The sequence below is a fragment of the Saimiri boliviensis genome, chromosome 10 (assembly GCF_048565385.1).
Source record: "Saimiri boliviensis isolate mSaiBol1 chromosome 10, mSaiBol1.pri, whole genome shotgun sequence".
In the NCBI taxonomy this organism is placed as follows: Eukaryota; Metazoa; Chordata; class Mammalia; order Primates; family Cebidae; genus Saimiri; species Saimiri boliviensis.
This window is the reverse complement of record NC_133458.1, coordinates 77,521,119-77,548,725: the sequence shown is the minus strand read 5'-3', so window position 1 is coordinate 77,548,725 and position 27,607 is coordinate 77,521,119. Positions and strand designations below refer to the sequence as shown.

The 27,607-nt window shown below is 35.1% G+C and overlaps 1 protein-coding gene across 8 annotated transcripts in view; it reads right to left on the bottom strand.

The window, feature by feature from the left end:
* The window catches only part of PHF14 (PHD finger protein 14), a 211,521-nt gene that overhangs the window by 10,796 nt on the left and 173,118 nt on the right, over window positions 1-27,607 (bottom strand). For 3 of the 8 annotated variants that reach the window (XM_074379508.1, XM_074379509.1, XM_074379512.1), the window contains one exon: window positions 16,307-27,162. The exons of 1 other annotated variant lie outside the window; for it this stretch is intronic. In XM_074379508.1, the coding sequence (XP_074235609.1) occupies window positions 27,073-27,162 (90 nt within the window). In that variant the 3' untranslated portion in view covers window positions 16,307-27,072. Of the gene's footprint in view, window positions 1-9,729; window positions 13,871-16,306; window positions 27,163-27,607 lie in introns of those variants that run through there. 4 more of the 8 variants (XM_074379510.1, XM_074379513.1, XM_074379514.1 and 1 more) reach the window with 3 other exon arrangements.

The following is a 27,607-nucleotide window of genomic DNA, read 5'->3' as shown; positions in this document are numbered from 1 at the left end:
AAACTTTATGCTGAGTGAAGAAAGCCAGACAAAAAAAGTATGTATAATTTCCCTTGTTTAAAATCTTAGAACAGATTATTTTACAGAAGTAATATACATATATAAAATGAGCAATAAGAATGTCATTATCTCCTTTGAAAAACATTAGAGGAACAAAAGTACTCAGACTCACCTCAATCCTTCTGGATGATTAGAAAGTCATAAATGAAATGACTGTATCCTGAGAAGAGTATGTCCTATTTGGTATGATATGTATAAAAATGAAACTTAAAGCAGTTCATAGACTTAAAATTGTTCATAGACTTAAAACTGGAGCAACTGGGCACACATCTCTGCTTTTCCTCTCATTCGAGCTTTCTAATCCCAAGGAGAGTGGATAGAATTTATCAGAAGATGTCACTACAATCTTATAATTTTAAAATTGAGTTTAAATGTATTTCTGACTGCAAAGGTCATTCAAAAACATTTAAAACAATGTGAAATCATTTAAAAACTTTAATTACATTCAATGTTTTCAAATAAGATACTATGCCAACTATTTTATTTTTATTTTTTTGCCTCTAGATATGAACTGATTAGTTTTTGAATGCTGGATTTGTAAAAAAATTTTTTTATATTATTTACACTTCTTTCACTTTTTCATTAGCATGTTTTATAGACAGTGATTCCATCTAACGTTTATACTGTTGCTATACATATTATTGTACAACACATCTAATTTCCATCCTAAAAGATCAAGGATTAATCTCGAATTTTGTGAACCACATTACACAGCTTAGTGTGACAAATGGTTTCTGAAAAGAATAACCAATATGAAGTGTGACTTTGACTTGAAAAGAAAAATAAATTGGCTCCAGTGTTGGGCTATTACACATAAAACTGTTAAAAATATTCATGTATAAGGCTGGGCACAGTGGCTCACGCCTGTGCTCCCAGCATTTTGGGAGGCCAAGATAGGAGAATCAGGCATTGAAATCCAGCCTGGGCAACACAGAGAGATCTTAAAAAAAATTCAAGTACGAATCTTTGTGTGGGCACATGTTTTCATTTCTTTTGTTATATCTATCAGTGGAATTATTGGGTCATGCATTAAGGGTATGTTTAACTTCATAAAAAATTTGCAAACTCTTTTCCAAAATAATTTATCATTTTACACTTCCACCAACAACATATAAGCGCTCCAATTACTTCATAATCTTACCAATATTTCATTACCAGCCTTCAAATTATAGCCCAGGAGGCCTGTCCAGTGGGAAAACGATGGAAACCATAACATATAAATTCAAATTTTCTAGTAGCCACCATTTAAAAAGAAGAGTGAAATTTATTTTAATATTTTAATCAAATCTATTCAAAATATTACTATTACCATTTCAACACATAATCAGAATAAAAATTATGGAGATATTGTCCATTTATTTTTGTAGTCTAGCTCCAAAATCTGATGTATATTTTATGTTAACTACACATCTTAATTGGGACTAATCATATGTCAAGTATTCAATAGCTACATATTTTTAATGTTGCTGAACTGGATAACAGAGCTATAGACATTTTAGTGGGTATACAGTGATAACTCATTGTGGTTCTAATTTGCATTTTTCTGAGATCTAATGATCCTGAATATATTTTCATGTGCTTTTTGACCATTTGTATATATTCCATTGTAGCAGTATTCACTACAACGTGTAGTATATTTACACAGTGAAAAAGCACTCAGCCGTAAAAAGGAATAAAGTCATGCAATGACTTGGATGAATCTCAAAACTTTATGCTGAATGAAGAAAGGCAGACACAAAAGATGTGTATGGTATAATTCCATTTGTGTAAAGTCTTAGAACAGGAAAACGAATAAAGAAAGTAGATTGGGGCTATCATAGGGGTGAGTAAATGATTGCAAAACTGAAGGACAGAACTTTTTCGGGTGATGGAAATGCTTTATATCTTGGAGAGGTGGTTACATGGATATATATATTTGTTGAAATTTATTGAATTGTACATTCAAAATAAGTGCATTTTATGTAAATTATACTCCAATAAAATTGATTTAAAGAGTATAAACATTAGTGGTATCTACTACACAATCTGTGAGATCAGTGAAAAGTAAAAACATGGGGCCTCTTTTTCAAAAGTTAAGAATTTCAAGACTGTAGCAGCAGAGTAAGCTTGTCTGTCATTGAATCCCCAGTGATAAGCAGAACAGTATATAACTTATAGTAGGTCCTAGTGAAGCTTTGTTGAATGATTTTTAAAACTTGAGCATCTTAGTACCCAGCAACTTCCATTCAAGAATAGCATAATATGCCTTCCTGCTTCTGCTATTTGCTCTCTAGACTGGAGAATATAATACCAGAAATAATTTTTTAAAAAATGTTTTTCCTAAATATTATAGAAACCAATACTCATTTAAAGTTCTTTCATTTTTAAATTCTTGGAAGGCATGAAGAAATACAACTTATATAACTAGCATGAAGAGAAGATATTTCGGTTCAGTAGGTAAAAATTATACAGGCATCATTACGTATAAAGGAATTCTTGTTCTTTGGGCTTTCTACATTGGAAGTTACAGGCTAACTTACACTTGTGTGTTAAACCTAGTATAGGCCAAAAAATAAGCTATGTAATAGGGATAAAGAGGTATACAAAACAGCTATATTTGTTTAGTGGTTTGTCTTCTTTAGAAATCGATTTATACATAGCTCAGTTTATTAACGTTTGCAAGTACTTTCCCTGAATACATATTATCTATATTGCCTAGACATTTTACTGGGATTTTATTCCAGTACTCCTTAACATAGCTCAGAATTTATTATAACAGATGTACTTGAACTTTATTTAAATGTATTATGAACTGTATGTCTTCCTCCTCCCCCACCCCACAGAAATTCCTACATTGAAGCCCTAACTCCCAATAAAGCTGTATTTGCAGCAAGGATGGAATTAAGCCTAAGAGATCATAAGGATGGGGCCCTGATCTGATAGAATTAATGTCCCTATAGGAGGACCTCCCTCTCTCTGTGTGTGCACAAAGGAAAGGCCATGTTGGATGTAGGCCATCTGTAAGCTGGAAGAGAGCCCTCAACAGAAACTGAACCCAACTGGATTTTGATCTGGAACTTCCACCTTCCAGCACTGTGAGAAAAGAACTTTCTGTTGTTTAAGTCACCCATTTGGGCATTTTGTTATGGTAGCCTGAGCTGATTAATATGTAAAACATTCTATGTAATACAAAATATGCATAATTTGACTCAAAGTGACTGGTTTAATCACGGTCATATAATCTTGTAGCATTTTAAGACTTTTATGTATATACATACAACATAAAGGTATGAGCCCTAAAAATCTGAGTGATTTATATAGATTTTTCCTAAAGGAAATGTAAATTGATTTTATTACCCATCATCCTAAACCAAGGGGTATATAGTTTTGAAATTTTTTGAAAATAAAAACTGGGTTTTAAATGATCAAAGATACCATTTAAATTTAATATTTAAAATGTGTGGGATCCAAGATGCCTGAATAGGAACAGCTCTAGAGTGCAGTTCCCAGTGAGAATGCAGAAGGTGAGTGATCACCACATTTCCAAACGAATTTTTACTGCGCACAGACCAGAAAATTCCTGGGGGGAAAGCACAACGAGTCTCCAGCACGGCTTTTTCAGCTGGCGCAGCGGGTCTCCACACAAACACTCACACAAATCTGGGTGGCCATTTCAACTGGTGCCTGGAATGCCTGGGACACAGAGTCACCCATTCAACTGAAAAGAGGTGGCTGAAACAGGGAACCAGGTGATCTGGCTCCCCAGATCCCACCCCCACAAAGACCACAAATCTGAAATGCTCTGAATTGAGTTTCACAGCAAGCATGGACCCGGGACCGTCCAGCTGTGTAGGGGGAAGGGCATCTGCCATTACCGAGGCAGTGTGCCATTACCAAAGCAGTCCACCATCACAGAGAGTCCACCATTACTGAGGCAGACCACCATTATGGAGGAAGTTCTAACTATACCTCTATAAACAAAACTGCAAGGAAGTTCACACAGGAGCTGGGCAGAGCCGACAGCAGCTCAGCAACACCTCTGCTGGCAGACTGTGACTAGGCCACCTCCTCGCTGGGCAGAGCATCTCTGAAAAAAGGCAGCAGCATGTCAGAAACTTAAAAATAAAGCCTCACCTTCTCAGGACAGACCACCGGGGGAAAAAAAGGTGGTTATGAATTCCATTGCAGCAGACTTAAATGTACCTGCCCAGCAGCTCTGAATGGAACAACAGAGCACACAGCTCCACACTTGAGCTCCTATAAGGGGCAGACTCTCTCCTCAAGCAGCTCCCCAACCCCCATATATCCGAAGAGACACCTCATAAAGGAGAGCACAGGCTGACATCTGGCAGGTATCCTTTGGAGACAAAGATAACAGAAGAATAAACTGGCAGCAACCCTTACAGTTCTGCAGCCACCACAGGTGATCCCCAGGCAAGCAGGGTCTGGAGTGGACCTCAGCAGTCCTACAGCAGAGGACTGTTAGAGTACAGACTGTTAGAAGGAAAACTAAATAAAAAAGAAATAACTTCATCATCGACATAAAGGACGTCGACTCAGAGATCCCATCCGAAAGTGACCAACTGCAAAGACCACAGGCAGAGAAATCCACAAAGATGTGAAGAAACCAGTGCAAAAAATATGAAAATACTCAAAACCAGAATGCCTCTCTTCCTCCAAGGGATCACAACTCCTCACTAGCAAGGGAAAAAGGCTACATGAAACAGGCTTCAGAAAGTGGGTAACAACAAACGTCTCTGACCTAAAAGAACATGTTCGACACCAATGCAAAAAAAAAAAAAAAAAAAAAAAAAGCCCTGGTTCAGATGGATTCACAGCTGAATTCTACCAGACATACAAAGAGGAGCTGGTACCACTCCTTCTGAAACTATTCCTAACAATCCAAAAAGAGGGAATCCTTTCCAAATCATTTTATGAGACCAACATCATCCTGATACCAAAACCTGGCAGAGACGCAACAAGAAAACAAAACTTCAGGCCAATATCCATGATGAACATAGATGCAAAAATCTTCAGCAAAATACCAGCAAACTGAGTGCAACGGCACATCAAAAAGCTTATCCATCAAGATCAAGTAGGTTTCATCCCAGGGATGCAAGGCTGGTTCAACATACACAAGTCTATAAATGTAATCCATCACATAAACAGAACCAAAGACAAAAAACACATGATTATCTCAATAGATGCAAAGAAGGCCTTTGACAAAATTCAACAACACTTTAAGCTAAAAATTCTCAATAAACGAGGTATCGACGGAACATATCTCAAAACAATAAAAGCTGTTTACAACAAACCCACAGCCAGTATCATATTGAATGGGCAAAAACTGGAAGCATTCCCTTTGTAATCTGGCATTAGACAAAGATGCCCTCTCATCACTCCTATTCAGTATAGTATTGGAAGTTCTAGCCAGAGCAATCAGGCAAGAAAAAGAAATAAAGACTGTTAAATTAGGAAAGGAGGAGGTCAAATTGTCTCTATTTGCAGATGACATAATTGTATATTTAGAAGATCCCATCGTCTCATCCCTCAATCTTCTTAAACTGATAAGCAACTTCAGCAAAGTCTCAGGATACAAAATCAATGTGCAGAAATCACAAGCATTCCTATACAACAATAACAGACTTAAATAGAGCCAAATCAAGAACAAACTGCCATTCACAATTGCTACAGAGAATAAAATACCTAGGAATACAACTAACAAAGGACGTAAAGGACCTCTTAAAGGAGAATTACAAACCACTACTCAAGGAAATAAGAGAGGACACAAACAGATGAAAAAACATTCCATGCTCATGGTTAGGAAGAATCAATATTGTGAAAATGGCCATACTGCCCAAAGTAATTTATAGATTCAATACTATCTCCATCAAACTACCAATGATCTTCTTCACAGACCTGGAAAAAACCACCTTAAACTTCATATGGAACCAAAAGGGAGCACACATAGCTGAGTCAATTCTAAGCAAAAAGAACAAAGCTGGAGGCATCACACTACCTGACTTAAAACTATACTATAAGGCTACAGTAATCAAAACAGCATGATACTTGTACTAAAACAGAGATATAGACAAATGGAACAGAACAGAGGCCTCAGAAGCAATGCCACACATCTACAACTATCTGATCTTTGATAAACCTGACAAAAACAAGCAATGGGGAAAGGATTCCCTATTTAATAAATAGTGTTGGGAAAACTGGCTAGCCATGTGCAGAAAGCAGAAACTGGTCCCCTTCCTGACACTTTACACTAAAATTAACTCCAGATGGATTAAAGACTTAAACATAAGACCTAACACCATAAAAACCCTAGAAGAAAACCTAGGTAAAACCTTTCAGGATGTAGGCATAGGCAAGGACTTCATGACTAAAACACCAAAGCATCGGTAACAAAAGCCGAAATAGACAAATGGGATCTAATTAAACTCCAGAGCTTCTGTACAGCAAAAGAAACAATCATCAGAGTGAACCAGCAATCAAAAGAATGGGAAAAAATTTTTGCAATCTACCCATCTGACAAAGGGCTAATATCCAGAACCTACAAGCCAGAATCTACAAAGAACTAAAACAGATTTACCAAAAATAAATAAATAAATAAATAAACAAAACAAACACACACATCCAAAAGTGGGGGAAAGATATGAACAGACACTTTTCAAAAGAAGACATATATGAGGCCAAAAAACATGAAAAAATGCTCATCATCACTGGTCATTAGAGAAATGCACTGAGATGCCATCTCACGCCAGTTAGAATGGCGATCATTAAAAAATCTGGAGACAACAAATCCTGGAGAGGATGTGGAGAAATAGGAACACTTTTACACTGTTGGTGGGAGTGTATATTAGTTAAACCATTGGAGAAGACAGTGTGACGATTCCTCAAGGACCTAGAAATAGAAATTCCATTTGACTCAGCAATCCCATTACTGTGTATATATCCAAAGGATTATAAATAGTTCTATTATCAAAACACATGAACAGGTATGTTCATTGCAGCACTGTTTACAATAGCAAAGACCTGGAACTAACCCAAATGCCTGTCGGTCATAGACTGGACAAGGAAAACGTGGCACATATACACCATGGAATACAGCCATAAAAAACGATGTGTTCATGTCCTTTGTAGGGACATGGATGAATCTGGAAACCATCATCCTCAGCAAACTGACACAAGAACAGAAAACCAAACACCGCATGTTCTCACTCACAGGTGGGTGTTGAACAATGAGAACACATGGACACAGGGAGGGGAGCATCACACACTGGGGTCTGTTGTGGGGGGCTAGGTGAGGGACAGCAGGGGGTAGGGAGCTGGGGAGGGATAACATGGGGAGAAATGCCTGATATAGGTGACAAGGATGGAGGCAGCAAACCACGTTTCCACGTATGTACCTGTGCAACAATCCTGCATGTTCTGCACATGTACCCCAGAACCTAAACTGCAATAAAATACATTTAAAAAAGAAATGTGTGCAGGGTGGCTGAGTGTCACTGTGATTCACCTGAACAGTTTTATTTCATCAATGCAAGGGTTGAATGATGAGATAACAGCATACTATTATCTGAACAATCTACTGAAAAATATGGCCAGAAATTTCTTGAAAAATCTTAAAGAAGCATAGGTGCCTTCATACTTGTTCCATCATAACTTGATGTAAAAACAAACAAACAAACAAACAAACAAAACCATAACGCAGGATTAGCATGTTATGGAGCACACAGAATAGTGGTTATAATCGTTTCACTTACTTCACTTAAATCAGTCTTCGAAATGAATTAAAGTGTAGCTAAGAGATTGGAGAAGAGAAATAACTAAAGAAGGTGCAACAGGTGATAAATGAAGTGCTAATAAGACTGTACATTTTTAGGAAAGACAGTGGAACAAATAAGGTATGGTATTAGTATTACACAATGATTAAGTGTGATTCTTAGTGGTAACATTGCTTGAGTCTGAACTCTTACTCTGCCAATTACAAGTTACATAACCTTGGTTAATCTAGTTTCTTTCCCTTTCTAAGCCTCCAATTGATCTTTGGTAAAATGGCAAGAGCAATAGTCCCTATCCTCTAAGTTCATAATTAAGTGGCATGATACATCTTAAACATTTAGGATAGTATCTGAAACATAATGTTAGTTTTTGTTTTGTTTTGTTTTTGAGACTGAGTCTCCCTCTGTCGCCAGGCTGGAGTGCAGTGGTGTGATCTTAAGCTCACTGCAACTTCTGCCTCCTGGGTTCAAGTGATTCTCCTGCCTCAGCCTCCCGAGTAGCTGGGACTACAGGTGTGTGCCACCATGCCCAGCTAATTTTTGTAATTTTAGTAGAGATGGGGTTTCACTGTTTTGGCCAGGATGGCCTCGATCTCTTGACCTCATGATCCTCCTACCTCGACTTCCCAAAGTGCTGGGATTACAGGCATGAGCCACTGTGCCCATCCAATATGCTAGCTTTTATGTGACTCATGTATTATTTCTTCTTTTTGAAAGTGAAACTACTGATATAACCCAAATCCACGTGAGTGTGGGTATTATGAAATAAACTGATGTGAGAAAAATGTCAAATTAATTTTCATATTTGCCTATTGCAAAGGCTCCCTGCAGACTCTGAACTGCCATCTCAACCTTCTCTTTGGCTTAAAGTCTTTGCTCTAAAATTCATCCAGGGAATCCATTAGTCTAGAGAGCCCATATGTAGGCTCTAGATGTTTTCCTGACATACGTACTAAGATCATTTGAGACTATCTTTCTGATTTTTCCGTCTTAACTACTCTGTTTCCTCCGTCTTAGCCCACTGCCTCATAGCTGCCAGCGTGTCCTACTGTCACACACTTACTGGGCTTGGTGAATGCATATGATTATATGACTCCAAGGCAAATACACTGATTCTATTCTCACATTCTCTTAAAAGCCTCCCAAAGTTCTGCCTTTCATTTTAAGAAACACTGTCTTAAATAATCAAACAAAGACATCTGCCGAAACCATTTGGCTTGGCAAATAGCAAGCAGATTCACTGCTCTTCCTGTCATTGGCAAACAGCAGTGTGGAAATTAGAACTGGGGAGAATAAAGTGGCTGGTTATTGAGAACTCTGATAAAGATAGGGGTCAGAGGAATTTCGAAAAATTCCTAAGCCAAAGAAATACATACAAGAACTATTCTTGAAATGCCCAGGAAAAGTGTATGAGAACTTGCACACAGCAGGTCCTTAGTAAATATTTTATAAATTATAACCCATGGCATTACTTCTCAGAGAGAGTGTTAAATGATCATTTCTTATTAGTCTTTCCCTGCAATCATAGAGTATCGTGATAAATAAATAGATGAAATCAGGAAACAGTATTTCTCCTTGTGGCACTGACTGGTTTTAACATTTTCATGTGCAAGCATTCCCTGTTTATTTTTGAACTATGTTGGTTTTTCTTTATATTGATAATCAGAATTCTGTTAAGGACCTTAAAGAAGAACACAGAGTCTAGTAAGGAGAAAAAATATTTTCAGTTTTCTTTTAGGTCATTTAGATGTGTTAAAAGTTAGGTTACAGAAAAATAAAATCTTTCTTCTCTTCTCAAATTTAAGAATTTTTCTCCCTTTAAAAACTTTTAAAGGTCCACCTTTTAAATAAAAAAGTCAAAATTAGTCTAAAATACATGAATTCCAAATACAAGTTCCTATTTCATTTTGAATAACTTTATTGAGAACATTTTGCAAATTAGATTTTACAATTTAACATTTTACAATTAGAAATTTTATCTGTTATTACATAAGCTGCAAACGTTTCAAAAACACTACAGAAAATCTTTTATTTCTTTGGGTTTTTCTGTTCCATGCTGAGCTCCTGAGACATATTTTTTCTTTCAGGTTCATTTTCATCTTCCTGTGAAATAAATTTTAGAAAACATTAAAATATAAACTTTAGGGCATTTATCAGCTATACCTAACACATTTTAACTGTATCTGTAGAAGTATGAACTACTATAATTCCAGTAATCCTAAACACGAATGATAAAATTACATAACATTTAAATATTTACAGGTTTTGTTTTATAGTATGCATTAAAATTTGCTATATGTTTTTAAAGCAACCAATTTTATCAATGCCCTAAAAATTACTTTAGAAACACTTGCCACTGAAGAGTGTTCTTTGCAGGGGATGAAACAGATATTTTTACTTCACTGCTTTATAAAAAACAATAAATTTAATTTCAAAGACACTTCATGTGCTCCAGCATGGCATATTTTGTCCCATCTAGTATATTTTCTTGATAGCTGTGCCAATTTTCCAATTACTTGTACCACCATATGTTATCTGAAGATCAGTGAGGTCTAAAATAGGAAGCACGTGCATGTCAGGCTGTAGAATGCTTACAATCTTCTACAGTTTCGATTCTAAGTGGTGGCCTCATAATTCATAGCAGGTTCCTGTGGAACATGGTGAATAGATGAAGTGACATCATAATGTCTGCTTCCACAGAAATGAAGTGCATCTTGTGTTCAATATTAAATGGTAACCTTCAAAGTATAAATAATGAGAGTCAGGAAAAATATTTCATCTTACAATTTATAACCCATCTCATCAGACATGTTCCTTCAACAATACCCAATTGCAAAACAGTCTTATTTTCCTAATATTTCTGATTTATCACATAAGATTATTTATTTCTATTAACTGGCATAAAGGTACTCATTCTTTTCTGGGTTAATTAAAGCATAAACATCAATTTCTTAAGTATTTCTAGAAAACAGTAATAATTATCAGTATCATCAAACATACCACTCTGTACCTAATGAAACCAAATTAAATAATTGTTGAGCCCTACTTCATGAATTGACTTATTAACTAAGAGCAAACCAAAGTGTACATATTTGTTTTCTATGACAAACTACACACTTGCCAGTAATCATTAAGGTGAAAGAAAAAAACTTCTTTTATATACTGTCTCTCTAAACTCAACAGAATCTGTGATATAGACTTCAAAGACTGGGAAAGTAGAGAAATTATCAATATTATCAACCAATCTGAATCATTATAGATATGTAGAACACCAAAAATGGGGTTTTGAATATCATTTTGGCAATGTAAGTTTGATACGCTTTTCCAGGTATGATGACCGCTTTGTATCATTTCCTTTTTTCCCTATTTTATCTCCAGTGAATAGATATATTCAATTAAGTCTGACCCTTGAGAGTCTATGAATGAACACGTGGTTTCCACTTTTAGACAAAGTTTCCTAGAGATTACATTTTAACTACATTCCAATAAAAAGTAAAATAAAAAGTCCTACCATCTAACAGGACATACTTAGTATGCAGTTGTAGTCCAATCAGTGTTTTCTGAACTATGTGAAACAGTGGAATAATGAATGAATAAAAGGCATGCCTGCATTATTACATAATTTGGAAAAGCATAATGTTGTTCTTACTTAACTATAGTAAATTAAGATTGCTAGTACTCACACTTCTAGCAATCTTGACTTACTATAACAGCACTGAAAATAAAATAAGCCAAAATGTTTGAAGCAACATGAGCCAAAGTAGAAATTATCAAGTTCATGTCCTTTAATTTACAAGAGAAGGATGGAGCCTTTAACACACGAACAGTCTACTAAGTTTCTGCACCATATAACTTCCTGGTTTAACAAGCTCCGTTTATCTAGTTTTCTCTAGCAACCTTCACCACTGCACTAAGTCAAAATAGAAATGTAAAGACTTAATAATAACCCCAAGGACTAGGAAGTACTTACTTTGCTTTCATATTTAACTATGTATACGACCTACTGGAACACAGTTCAGTGAAATAAAAATGTGCAACTTCCATTAAGTTGAATATGTTTTAATATATGTATAAGACATATATAGATATGCCAGTTAAGTAACATTTTTAATATAATGTTGGTCTTTTGTTGCTGAATTTTTCTTAGTCATAAAGTGGAGTTTACAAATGCATGCCTTCTAAGACTGCTTGCTGCTCGGGAAAGGTAAATAACTGTTTCACACCTTTCTTTATGTTGAGGATTTGTCTTAAAATATCTTGCCTTTTATGCTAAGTCACTTTTATAACAAATAAGAGCCAATCTCTTTCTTCCTTTTACAAGGATAGCTGTGACCCAGATGCAGAAAATGATTATAAAGGGGCAAAAAAGGCATTCAACTCTAATTGCTAGAGTATAATATTAAAATTGCTGTAACATCATCAAAATAATAGTAATAGATTTTATCATAAACCAAAGCAGTAAAATTTGATCTAATAAAGCTCTAAGGAAGTCTTTTTAGAAGTGCTAATTTGTGTTTTTTAACACTGCAGGTCAATTTTTGTAAGAACTTTACATGCAGTTTCAGATGAATTAAATCATTAAAGTCACTTAGCAAATCAAGTATCATTGACAAATGACTGCATAATAAATAAAATTGCAAAGGAAGCTTTTTACCAAAGCATTTCTTTACTACTGGATATTATAGGCAAGCAAAAATTTCTTCTGATATATAGCAGAATTTTTCTTCTCTCTGCTGAGATAAGACATCTGTTTCTTTCCCAATGAAAGAAGACTCTAGCTACACGGATCATTTTCTTAGTGACAACCCTGATAAGTTTGACGTTTGTTTCATAAAACGTTCTCAAACAGTCATGAAGAAAATGTACCCTCTGAGGCTACTGGAAAGTAGATAGGCTTACCTCTTAATGTTTAAACTTGTTAATTCATACTCTAAAAAACACATTGACTGTAACAACCTTGTAGATCTGCTAGTTATATGTGGAATTTCAAGAATGTGCACTCAATTAACAGCAACATCCATAATATCAAATAACAAAATTTGGTGCATGGCTTTGCTCCTTCTACATTGACAGCGCTGCAGTGAGAATGGTAATTTCTAGGCACAGATGGACCATGTAATAATGGCCTGATACTCCAGGTGGCAATATGAGACTAGGAGCTATTCCAACAGAGAAATTAAGTAAAAACACTGCCATGTTTATCTTTTCACTAAGTAAAACTTGCCAGATTTTGTTTAAATGTTAGCTTGCACTATCAATTTGTGATAGAGGAGCCCCTCTGTTTTTCTTTATTTATAAATGTGACTTAGTTCTAGATCATAGTTCAAAGCATTGATGCCAATTAATAAAACCTATCCATTCTTTTCCTTCCTCTTAGGAGGTAATCAACTCCTAACAATGGCCAACTACTTTAGCATCTGGAATTTATATCACTCAGGTAATAACTGAATACGAATTACACTCTATGAGTACAGATAACTTTATATTTACTTTGTAGACTGCCAAGTTTAAAAGATTTCTTAAAATCTTATAATCCTTTATATAAAAGCATTGTACAAAGGGGCAACTCTCCCTATTACTTATTTATATCTTTATAGATGTTAATGTAAGTACCTTTATAATGGAGAAACATGGCAAACACCACTTTAACCAAATGGTCAAGGTTAATATCCCCAATAATATATATTAATACCCTGAAATAATATACTAAAAAGGGCACATCACCTCTGGTTTGTGGTATCTTTTCCAACAGTGTATAACCTAATTCTAAGTATGAACAAACATCAGATACACACTGTATAAAGTAAGTGAACAGTAGTCTTCGAAAGTGTCAAGGTCAGCTGGGCATGGTGGCTCATGCCTGTAATTCCAGCACTTTGGGAGGCCGAGGCAGGAGGATGATGAGGTCAAGAGATTGAGACCATCCTGGCCAACATGGTGAAACCCAGTCTCAACTAAGAATACAAAAATTAGTTGCGCACGGTGGTATGTACCTGTAGACCCAGCTACTTGGGAGGCTGCGGCAGGAGAATCGCTTGAACCTGAAAGGCAGAGGTTGCAGTGAGCCCAGGTTGTGCCACTGCAGTCCAGCCTGGTGACAGAGGGAGACTGTCTCAAAAAAAATTTTTTTCTTTAAGGTCATGAATGACAAGACTTGGAGCTGTCACAGATTAGAGGAGACTAAGAGGACATGATGATTGAAGCAGTGAGGAATCCTGGACTATAAAAAGGACATTAGTGAGAAAACTGGTAAAATTTGAAAAGGGTTCATAGGGTAGTTAGGAGTAGCTTCTCAAAGTCAATGTCTTGGTTTCAGTAATTGTACTATGGTTATATAAAATGGTAACACTACAGGAAACTGGATAAAAGACAAATGCGAAATTTCTATACTATTTTTGCAACTTTTCTGTAGATCTAAAATTATTTCAAAGTAAAGTGACTAAAGAAACAGAAAACAAAAATGGCTACTTAATGAAATTTTCCTAAATTCAAATAAAGTTAGTAAAATGTATGGGCAACGATTTTATGAGGAAAGAGGTGCAAGGCACCTGTAGCCTCGACACTGACATCTACAGCTATAATTAACAGTTTGCTTTCCATTGTTCTACTCCAAATTCCTAAGTACCTACAATGTTCATAATGGTGATACTATCTTAATTTTTTTATCTGTGCTTTGCCACATTTTCCTGCTTTCCCGTTGTGAGCATAGATCACTTTTGCAATCAGAAAACATAGCTTTTGTTTGCTAAGTCTCTTTATAATTTGGCCATATGAACACACTATTTCCAGAAATAAGTAAGAGTTACAAAACACTATGATTACAAAAAGATGTCAGTTATTTTTATTTTACCAAGTATGTTATTCACATCAAGCAAACATACATGGTGGTGCAACAGTAAAATGAAGTGAGAAGGCACAGACAGGCACTAACTTAAAATGTTTCTATAGTCATGTTTCTTTAGATTTTAAATATTCACTTTCCTAATCAGAGAAGGGAATAGTTATTATAACTGGATGCAAATTAAATCAGTATTATCTCTATATCTTAATAATGGTTCTTTTAAAAATCTAAGTATATATATAGGTTTTAGGGAAAAAACATGTGGACACATTCAACCTATTCTAACTGTTGGTAGCTATGGAACAAGTGTATATACTTATTCCATAAAAGCAAAGCAAATATACTACATTGTTTCAATCTGTTGTCAAAAACTACATTCTTTTATTCATCTAAAAACATGTGCTAGATACATAAGTCTCAGCAGCATATAAAACTGTGTTTTTAAAACAGAAAATATGCTAGTGCTGCACAATGAAGAAAAAATTTATCTTAATAACTGGAAAAATACTGACGATAATGAAAATGTTCTAGGCAAAATGAGCACACTGCATGCTTCAGACTGAAATTAATTAGAGTTTTTAACGTTTTACAATTCCACCATAATTCTTTAAATGGTGCATTTACTTCATAGTAATAAACACTTGGATCATTAAGTAAAGTGCAAAATGTGTGTGATGTGCTACATTTAACAACCTTTGGCCTTTTTCTCCCGATATTTCTGCATTCAGTTTTCCAATGCATTGAATAAGCAATTGAAGACCACAATTAAATTTCCTGACTTTGCATATTTGAGATTCTTATTTCATTTAATACAAAAGGCAATTAATATACCATTTTACAACTGAATTCCAACTTTAGTGAGCCATGACAGATACTGAAATGAACTTACAAGAAATGGTTAATTAAATTTACTGTAAAAAGCATAAGAATTTTTTTATGACACAAGTTGCATATTTAATTAGAAATTCTAAGGCTATATTATAAAATTAAAGTAACTTGGGGTGTTCTTAGTAAACTCAGCTCAAACACATATATCATTAAGTAGAATAGAGCTGTTTTTTAAACCTTACCTTTTTTCTCTATTTAGTGATTCAAACCAAGATAGTTAATCAAATCTCCCTTTATTAAATACTACAACACCACATTCTTTATTCATAATACCAAATAAGATAGGAAAAGGACAGTAACACATTTCTAATTTCACGTATGAGAATACATAAATAACTATTTCTTTTCTTGAGTAACCACTTCTCTCTACATGATTAAGGAGCAGATCAAGTAGAGTTAAGTTTTTAGCATCTCCGGTAACTTTTTACTTCTTTGTGGCAGCTTTGGTAGCAAAGAAATGAGTCAGTGGTGGTGGGTGCCTGCAATCCCAGCTACTTAGAAGGCTGAGGCAGAAGAATCACTTGAACTTGGGAGGCAGAGGTTGCAGTGAGCTGAGGTCACGCCACTGCACTCCAGCCTGGGAGGTAGGAGCGAAACTCCTTCCCTGCCCCGTCCCCCAGAGAAAGACTGAATTTGTCATGTATGACTTGGGATCAAGAGGAGCTCCCTCTGATCTGAAAAGGCCCTAAGGATTGGCATAGTCATCTGAAAACCGCACATTTACACTAAAGGCAATAAAGACCAGAGAGTGAAAAGTGGGAGTTGCAAAATAGGATAAGGAAAGGAAATGAATGATCGATGATAAGCATGAGTTAGGGTAGACTCTTAATGGGCACAATCCCACTTCTATAAATTTACATATTTCCATAAACATGAAAAGCTAGAACTTTTATAATGGAAATTTTTAGGTGTTTAAGACCTATCTGGCCAGGTGCGGTGGCTCAGGCCTGTAATCCCAGCACTTTGGGAGGCCAAGCTGGGTGGATCACCTGAGGCCAGGAGTTTGAGATAGCCTGGCCAGCATGGAAACACCGTCTCCACTAAAAATACAAAAAAATCAGCCAGGTGTGGTGACTCATGCCTGTAGTCTTAGCTAGTCGAGAGGCTGACGCATGAGAATCACATGACCCCGGGAGGTGGAGGCTGCAGAGAGCTGGGATCACACAACCACTGCACTCCAGCCTGGGAGACAGGGCAAGACTACGTTTCTCTCTCTCTCTCTCTTCCTCTCTCCCTCTTTCTTTCTCTCTCTCTCTCTCTCTCTCTCTCTCTCACACACACACACACACACACACACACACACACACAGACATATTTAAGATACGGTGCTAATCTAAAGGGGCTAAGAATACTGTAATAGCCTTTTCTTAGAGGTGAATTCTTTTATGATGAGTATGTTTGATAACACGAAATCGGTGTCGATGACAGAAAATTTTCCTTCTGTAGTAAACTATTAGTATTTGGGAAATATGCATGAAGGTCTATGCTAGAAATCTATACTAGAGGCTCCCACACTGGTAACTTTCCTTCATTTCTTTATTTTTTATTTAAAAGTTATTACCTGATTTTGAAGTATTTAGGTTGATAAAATGGTATACAGTCAGCAGTGATTATAGAAAAAAAGTAACCAGAAATCCCCCTGAAATTCCATAATGGGCCAACACAAATATATTTTCAAATGAAAACAACACATGTCCAATATATACTAATTAAAAGTTTATGGTGTACTAAGACATGATATTTAAAGAGGTTCTTCTGAAAATATTTTTACATAAATCATCTCTTATTCATTAAATGTAGCATTTCAAAAATCAAAAAAAGCCAATGTTTAAAGATGGTACACCTAAGCTTATACTTTCCAAATAGGTACTCAATGAGAACAGATATTTCTAAAATTTAGGCTGTTTTACTTTATACCTAAATATGCACACAAGTTTAAATTCCCAGAAATTAAAAAAGTTCTACTGAATTAAAATGAGGCCAAAATAATATCTAAAAATGTTCAAGACAGGCAAGATCACTAGTCAAATTACAGTTCCATACTCAGGAGATTTTCAGATTGAATAAAAATCAGTGATTGGCCCATTAAAATTTTCAGGCATAAATGACTAGAAATTACTCAGCAATAACTAAGTTTGTCATACACATGAAAAAAAGTATATACAACACAACATTACTTATTCATTAATAAAAACAATAACCATGAATTGTTTAGGATTAGCCATTGTGAAAGCAATGCCTTCCTTAATAAAATATGACAGCATTTTGGTTATCCTTCTCACTGGACAATGAAAATTTTAATACAACATTCAGCTCATTGTATTAAACTTAAAACTTGTATTGAGAGAAAAACATTTTTTTGCTTAGTCAGCCCCTAAAATTAAATTTTATCAAAACTAACTTCCATACTGCCATTATTTGAAAAAAAAAAAAAAAAAAAAAAAAAGGTCCCAGTGTGATGGCTCATGCCTGTAATCCCAGCATTTGGGGAGGCTGAGGCAGGTGGATCAGGAGGTCAAGAGATGAAAACCATCCTGGCCAACATGGTGAAAGCCTGTCTCTACTTAAAATACAAAAATTAGCCAAGTGTGGTGGTGTGCGCCTGTAATCCCAACTACTTGGGAGGCTTCTCATTCCCTTTTTATTTGCATTTTGAATACAAATAAATACATTTTCATCTGTTTATTAGGTATTAGAATTTTTTTCTTTCTATAAATTGCCTTTCCTAAATTTTCTGTATTTTTTTTTTTTTTTTAAATGACATCTTGCTCTGTCACCCAGGCTGGAGCACAATGGTGCGATCTGGCTCACTGCAACCTCTGGCTCCCTGGTTCAAGTGATTCTCCTGCCTCATCCTCCTGAGTAGCTAGGATTACAGGTGTGTGACACCATACAGCTAATTTTTGTATGTTTAGTAGAGATATGGTTTCACCATATTGGCAGGGTGGTCTTGAACTCCTGACCTCATGATCTGCCCACACTGGCCTCCCAAAGTGCTGCGATTACAGGCGTAAGCAACCACACCTGGCCAATTTTCTGTACTTTCAAAAATTAAATTTAACTTTTAATTTTGAGATCACTGTAGTTCACATGCAGTTGTAAGAAATAATACAGAGATCCCTTATACCTTTTTCTCTGTTTCCCCCAATGGTAGTATCTTGCAAAACTGTCGTATAACATCATAACCAAGATACCCACATTAATACAGTCAAGAATGTAGATTTCCTAATTTTTGCCCACTTTTCTATTGTGGTAATTGTCTCTACTATGATTGGTTTGAATATTTTCTTTGAAAATTAAGAAAATCATCATTTCATAGGTATTAAATATATATTCTTTCCTCTCAGAAAAAAACCCGAAAAATACTACTAATCATCTTTGGCCATTTTAACTGAAATCACAATAAAAAGCAGTAAAAAATATTAAAAATACATTTTTATATTTTTAGTATAAAAGATTTTAAGTATATTTTATATTACCTTTGCTGAGTCTTGATATTCTAAGCAAACCATGGCACACATTTACATATTTAACAAACCTGTACATACTGTACTCCAGAACTTAAAAAGAATAGTTACAGATCATATCACTGTCAAAAAACCAAAAACAAATAGAATTTATATAAATGGCATTATAACAATCTTAATGTCACTCTATAATAAAGAACAGATATTCAAATAATGAAAGATAATACAAATTCTTTTAAGGAAAATAGTATTACTTACTTAAGAACTTTATTTCACTGACTCAAGTTTATAAGATTCAGAGAGAAAACTGTAATTTGCATTGATATAAAATAGCCTGATTTAAATATTTTCAATACTTAAAAATCTTTTAATATTATTACTTCTGAGGCCAGATAAACTGACAATTTTGAGACTAAGAAACAACTTAGTATCTAAATAATAAAATGTCTAGATAATAGATTTTCAGTTAGGAAATTTAGAAACTGTTTCAATATAAGATGTCTTCAATGTACAATACCCTTGTTAAGCAGAATAGTGTCAAGGTATTCATTTCAAACGCCAATCAAATTCAAAGATGGACTTCAGGCTAATCTGTAAGCCACTATGATATAAACGAGACATCTTTCTTATTCCCTTATATTTCTCCTTAAGAGACATGAAGTCATAGAGTATGAAAGGTGAAAGAGTCCTAAGATATCTTATTTAAATCTCCATTGAATGAATGAAAATACCACAAGATTGACAAAAATATAAAGTCAATTTCACCAGACTTTCAAAACTGCTTAGTAACTTAAAAATAAGACAACTCCCCAAACTGCCTTCCAAACTCAAATAATTTAAAACTGCTTTGTTAAAGCAAAATTTAAAAAGTAACTTCATAGTGGAGAAAACTGTCAACTACTACCTTGACTGATCGACCAAGGCTGACATCACTAGTAATGTATAGTATACAGTGACATCTTGTTCCCCTGATGTGATGCACAGAGAAGCAACATCACCTATGATCTAGCATAGCCTTCCCATTAAGGCACAAACTCAATCGAATCACGAGAAAATATTAAGCAAACCTAAATAGTGAGACATTCTACAAAATAACTGAATAGTACTCTTCAAAAATATCAAGATCATGAAAGGCAAGGAAAAAGTAAAGAATTGCCACAGACTGGAAGAGACTGAGGAGATATACTGAAAAAATAAAACAGGAGAACCTAGATTGAATCTTGGTCCAGAAAAAGAATACTAGTGGCAAAACTGGTAAAGTACAAATAAGTTCTACAGTTTATTTGACAGTACCATATTAAGATTAATTTCTTAGGTTTGAGAATTGTTCTATGCTTATATAAGATGTTAACCTGAGGAGAAGTTGGGTAAAAGGTATATCAGAACACTCCATACTATTTTTACAACTCTTCTAAATCTAAAGTTGTCTCAACAAAAAATAAAAACAGACAAACATCTAATTTTTGTTAGATGACTTAGAAGTACATTTGATTTCAAACACTATAAGGCTACCTGCCAAAATAATATGGAGAGGCAGAGTTATGGAAAATGGGGTTCAGCATTTCCATGATATATGGACAGTTCATGACAGACTACACTATAAAAGAGTATTCACTGCCAGCTAGTAGAATCATAAAGTCATTTAGTAACACTGAGTGATGTCTAACACATGAAATTCATTGTCATGTTTTTAAATTCATGCAGTTTAAGAACCATTAGAGAACGATTCAACTGTAATATGGTAAAATGTAATATGATCAGTTTCTATTTCTTCAACCATGGTTTCTTTGGGAGGTAGATGCCCATATTAACACTGGCATTTTATCTCAGTAAGTTTAATCAGAGGTTTCAAAATAATGTCTATTATATAAGGAAAAAAGAGGTGCTTAAGAAATTTCTCCATATGAGCATTATCTGATCCAGGACTAACTGAATTAAGTATAAAATGTCAAAACAAAGTGAAAATGTATGGCAATTCACACCTTTTTTTTTTTTTTGTAACTCATTGACAGACTTTGTTGTATTGTTCTCATATTAGAAGAGTTTGGAATATATATTAGACAGTTTATCTTTTTAAGATGATATTAACTCTTGAAGTCACTTCCATTCCTAGAATCCTTCCTTTCTTCCTCCCACAAAAATTTATCAAACAATGATTGTGTGCCAGATACTGAGAAAGGTGAGGTCATAAAGATAAGTGAACCATGACAATATATAAGGACAGTATTTTTTTTTTTTTTTTTTGAGACGGGGTTTCGCTCTTGTTACCCAGGCTGGAGTGCAATGGCGTGATCTCGGCTCACTGCAACCCCCGCCTCCTGAATTCAGGCAATTCTTCTGCCTCAGCCTCCTGAGTAGCTGGGACTACAGGCACGTGCCACCATGCCCAGCTAATTTTTTGTGTTTTTAGTAGAGACGGGGTTTCACCATGTTGACCAGGATGGTCTCGATCTCTTGACCTCATGATCCACCCGCCTTGGCCTCCCCAAGTGCTGGGATTACAGGCGTGAGCCACTGCGCCCGGCCAATATTTTTATGATGAATATGCTACAGAGTTGGGTTATGACATCAAATAATATACACTTCCTCATGCCCAAAGATGAGTATCATGAATCTTTAAAACAAATACTTCTCAATGTAACTTATACCGCTCTTTTAATGTAAACACAACATCAATGACTATATGGTTTGGAAAAGAACTTATGTGTAGAAAGTCAATTTCTAAAACTTTACTACCAAGTGAACAGATTAAGTCGCCTCAAATATCCTTATTTCAAATTGAATGTTATTTTCCCCAGAGTGAACTCATTAATCTTCACAGTTTTATTGGAACTTAATAGCTCATTAGACATCCAAGTAACACATCTCCTATGGCACATTAATTTTTCATGGATTAAAAAGAAGTCGAATTTGCTTCAAGAAAAATTTAAAATGCTATTTTAGAAAATTCCACACAAAAAATTTCCTCAATAGTGGCACTTTATAATCAGTGTAAACAATAACAACCCTATTTTCACTATTTCCACATCTTGAATTTACTAGTTATTTCTTAGCTACTACTTTGTTTTTATTAAAGAATGATTAAATGTTTAAAATTGTTTTGAACTGTTACCATAATGAAAACCACCACTGGTACGTACTTAAATGATTCACAAAACAGGCTACTTGGCAAGTATCAAATCAATTACAAAGCTGAATATGCATTCATTAAGCCAATGGTTTCTATGACCTATTAATTACTCTATAAGCATAAAATATTTCCTAGTATTTCATAATTTAAGCTATAAAATCTAAGAACAAAATTATTTTATACAATGAAATTTTACAATATCTTACTTGAAAACAGATCTCCAGCAAGCTATATAAGCCATCTATCTATCCATTCCTCCCTGATTGAGCATCAACTAACTAGCTATGTGTCAGGCACTGTGCTAGTTGTTTAAAAAAAAAAAAGGTAAATAAGAAATTACATACCTTTTGTCTAATTACCACAGAAATTAGACAAATATAGTTTATCAAATTAACTTACGACCTTTTTAGGCATATAGTTGCTTAAAAAAAAGCAGGCCATATTCTTACAAATACAAAATATTTTCATCTTTGAATCTTTGATTTTTAGAAATACTGACTATTGGAATTGGAAGAGAAATTAAAAGTGATTTAATTCACCTTCTTGAAATGATGTTTACATTTTGTTTTTCTTTTATATATGTAAATGTACAGATAAATACACATACACGCAAGTGGATATGGTTTTAAATTGAGCAGCTCTGTATACATAAATGGTAGCTATCACTATTCTTTAATACAAATACAATAGTAATTATTTAATAAATATTCCAAGTCACAGAAGTAAAATTTCACTGCAATGAAGATTTCACATAAATAACCTGGTTATATCCATCAGTTTCTTTAAAATGTGTTTGTCTATTATTATCATGGTAGACCCTACGGGAGACATAAACAATCTGGATAAGACATGTATGGAAGCTTACAGGAGAGCCTCTGGGAAAGTATTCCTTATTCTTAAAAACAGACAAAAAAACCACACACACACACTCAAACAGAGATCACTTCCACAGGCTTGCCACTATGCATTATAATGTGAGGATACAATACTTGGAGACCCCGTAGCCATCTTGTGGCCATGGGGATAAGTCTAAGGTTAAAAGTCTACACACTGATAATGTGAGAAAACAACAACGAAAAATCTTCTTTAATTAATCCTATAACCACCAAGAGAGGTATAAGGCTATTTTAGTGGGGGTAGGGGAAGTTGAGGGATGGGAATCAAGAATTTGGCTTTGGCCGGGTGCAGTGGCTCATGCCTGTAATCCCAGCGCTTTGGGAGGCCGAGGCGGGTGGATCACGAGGTCGAGAGATCGAGACCATCCTGGTCAACATGGTGAAACCCCGTCTCTACTAAAAGTGCAAAAAATTAGCTGGGCATGGTGGCGCGGGCCTGTAATCCCAGCTACTCAGGAGGCTGAGGCAGGAGAATTGCCTGAGCCCAGGAGGCGGAGGTTGCGGTGAGCCGAGATCGCTCCATTGCACTCCAGCCTGGGTAACAAGAGCGAAACTCCGTCTCAAAAAAAAAAAAAAAAAAAAAAGAATTCGGCTTTGTACATGGTATGTTTAAAGCTCCTTATTAAAAGTTTAGTGGAGACAAGTAGCAGTTGGATATGTGAGTTCAGAGCATGGTACAGATTGAGGGCTAAAGATATAAATGGGAAGTCATCATAAAATAGTTGGCATTTATGGTCCTTTAAAGCCATCTCCAGACAATGTTTTCAAAGGATAGCAGAGTTCTAAGGGCAGCATTAAAGAGAAGTTAAAAGAAATAAAATATAAGGGAAAAACTCATAGACCTAGGAGAAATTTAAGAAAGATGCCAATATTGTGATTGGTAAGAATTCTTTTTTTTTTTTTTTTTTTTTTTTTTTTGAGACAGAGTTTCGCTCTTGTTACCCAGGCTGGAGTGCAATGGCGCGATCTCAGCTCACCGCAACCTCCGCCTCCTGGGTTCAGGCAATTCTCCTGCCTCAGCCTCCTGAGTAGCTGGGATTACAGGCACGCGCCACCATGCCCAGCTAATTTTTTGTATTTTTTTTAGTAGAGACGGGGTTTCACCATGTTGACCAGGATGGTCTCGATCTCTCGACCTCATGATCCATCCGCCTCGGCCTCCCAAAGTGCTGGGATTACAGGCTTGAGCCACCGCGCCCGGCGGTAAGGATTCTTTAAGTAACAGAAAACCCACCTACTTTTAACATTTCATACGCTGTATATTCAAAATTGAGAAAATTGGGCAGTTATAGGATTTAAAAAAAAAACATGGTATATAAGACAGACAGTGGAGCGATCACGGCTCACTGCAGCCTCAACCTCCTGGGCTCAAATGATCCTCTGGCCTCAGTCACCCAAGTAGTTGAAACTATAGGTGTGCACCACCACAACCGGCTAATTTGTTTTTAGTTTTTGTAAAGATGGGGGTCTCACTAGGTTGCCCGGGCTGGTCTCAAATCCTGGCCTCAAGTGATCCTTCCGCCTCGGCTTCCCTAAGTGTTGGGATTACAAGTGTGAACCACTGTGCCTGGCCTGAAGTTACAAAATTAAATACATAAAAACGAGAAAATACATAGAATTTAATGACTTCATAGTGACAATATGTAGCAAACACATTGTTCAATAAAAATATTTTAAATGTTTAGAAAGTGCTATTTCTCATAATATAGACATTCAACGATTTCTCAGAAAATTTAAATTTATATTTCTTCATTGCATGATGACAGGTTTTTTTTTTTGTCTAAAATTCTATTTTGCTTTTCTTATTTTTAAAATTACTGGTATATCTTTTATTGAGATAACCCAAAAAGAAAACCCAAAAAGACAGTGTAGTTCTTTTAATTTTCTTTTAAAGTAGAAAATAAACTGTACTTGAATCTTTGTACATTTCAAACTTTCAGGAATGTTTGAAATCTTGACATACTGAATTTCAAAATACTGATGAAAGCAGGAATACAGGTGAACCACAGAAGACATTTGAGACTTTGATGCCAATTTGAACTCTTAGACTAGGTAGCCTGAATAACTGTCAGAGGACTCAGCACAGAAATGATATACCCCATAATTAATTTGTTACACGTTTCACACATACCACAAAAAGCACAATAAATATCGAACAATATGCCGATTTCTAGAAAGCTGTACAAAAAACTTGGTAACATTATGTTCTCTAGAAAAAACTGAGGCTTCTAATGTACAAATAAATCTTAATGCATTATTTAAACTAAGCTTTACTTAAAAATTTAATGATGCAAATGAAAGAGTAAGAAGAAATTTAAAAATGCCCCTTCCTAGCTCCTTTCTTTCCTTCTTTCTTTTTTTTATTCATTTGATAGTAATGTAGTGAATTCCTATGATGCACCATATGTTTAGGACAGGGAGGAGAACAGACAGAGGTGATATCCATTCTCAAGAAAATTATACATTTGAAAGGCAAACCTGTGTTCAGTTTATGCCTCCATTCTTCTTCATAACCAGCAAACATAGAAACCTTTATGTTTCTTTAGCATATCAAATTATTTTGTTATAAAATGTTTCCTGCACAGGCCGGGTGCAGTGGCTCACACCTGTAATCCCATCACTTTGGAAGGTTGAGGCAAGTGAATCACGAGGTCAGGAGTTCGAGACCAGCCTGGCCAAGATGGTGAAACCCTTTCTCTACTAAAAATAAAAAAATTTAGCCAGCAACAGTGTTAGGCACCTGAAATTCCTGCTACTCCGGAGTCAGGAGAACTGCTTGAGCAAGGGAGGCAGAGGTTTCAGTGAGCCGATACTATGCCACTGCACTCTACCCTGGATGACAGAGCAAGACTAAATCTCAAAAAACAAAAAAAACTAAAAAACCCAAAATGTTTCCTGCACAACAATAACCACAACTATAAACAATAACAATAACCATAAGCATTCTAATGCTTATTGTAACTCTCCTGGATATTTTTTCCCCATCCCATTGTCTTCCCTTCCTTCTTACCAGATGTGACCAATACAATGAAATGGATATTAATGACTTCCTGGTATATTGTTATATGTCTACATTGCATATGAATGCATGATACTATGTAAATCTTCTGTAACTTGTAATTGATTTTCACCATTACATGTATATATTCATCCATGTTATACTTAATATATGTTTTTCATCTCAAAAGCTAGCATCACACACTAGAAACACTCCAGTTAAAGAAACAATAAATATATCACTATCATTTAATCTTCTTTTAGTGTTAGCCGACACAAGCAGAAAAGAGAAAGAAGTATAAAAATTGTAAAATAAGAGATGAAACTATCCTTACCTGTTGTATACTTAGAAATATCATGAAAATCAATTGAAACACTATTATAAACAAGATAATTCAGTGAGGATCTCTATTCACATACGAGGAAAATCATCAATAGATAACAAAAATAAAACTACGGATTATTCAAGAACACTTTTAAATTCCATATCAGCATTCTTTTATTTATCTGCCTAAATTTCAAGACCGATTAAAAGGAATACTGCCCACCAAGTACAGCTCTAAGAAGAGCAAACTGATATATAAGTAATTTGCATTCAAAAGATAAATTAGATGCAAAGGTAAGTTGCAACAGATTGTCAACAGAGTTCTAGAGTATTTTTCTTTAAAGAGCCGTAAGAGTTGAGAGCTAGAAGGTATTTTATTTAAAAATCACTCAATCCATTTTTTAAAAATTCTGTAGATAGAAAAGCCAGAATACATAATGAACTTCCCCAGAGTCCCATAGCCAGTTGGTAGAGTTAGGATCTGAATTTATGTCTCCTAAGTTGTAGTCAGGAATTGTCTGCCATGATGAGTCAGTATTGACCATAATGAGTCAACATGACTTTAGATCAAATGATGGCAAATCAAGCATGTATTAAAAAAAGTGTGTGTGAATGCACCCTATATATTTTAAAAACAACTGTGATGGCCTTACCTAAAACATCTACATGAGCACAGCAGAAAATGTACAGGCTTTGGTGTCAGACAAATCTTTTTTGAATCCTGCTTTGGCACTTACTATGGGTTTGACTTTGTGAAAGGCACATGACCCCCAGTCTCAGTTTTCTTACCTGTAAAATGAAAAAAGAAAAAAAAAAAACCACCCTATTTCAAAGAATGACTTTGGGTTTAAATAAACAAAAATGATGATGTATGCAAATTATGCTAGTAAAATATTTATAACACAGTAAAAGTAGATACCCAAAACAATGTTAGCTATAGTTATAAAATTTAAAATATATTTCCAAAAATTGTGCTTCAAAGTTGAGCTCAGATGCACAGTTGGTGAAAGTGCTTTTTCTTCTAACTAAAATTAAACATTTTTGCTTCCTTTTCTAAAAGTTTAGAAAAGAATTACTTTAAGAATTAAATTTACATAAATGTTCCTATTTGTTTATTAACAAATATGTGTTTTATTATGTGTCAGGTTCTGTTCAGGAGATGCAGAAATAGTGGTGAAAAACCACATATTGTCCTCATGGCCCTTAAATTTCAATAGAAACAGGCAACAAACTG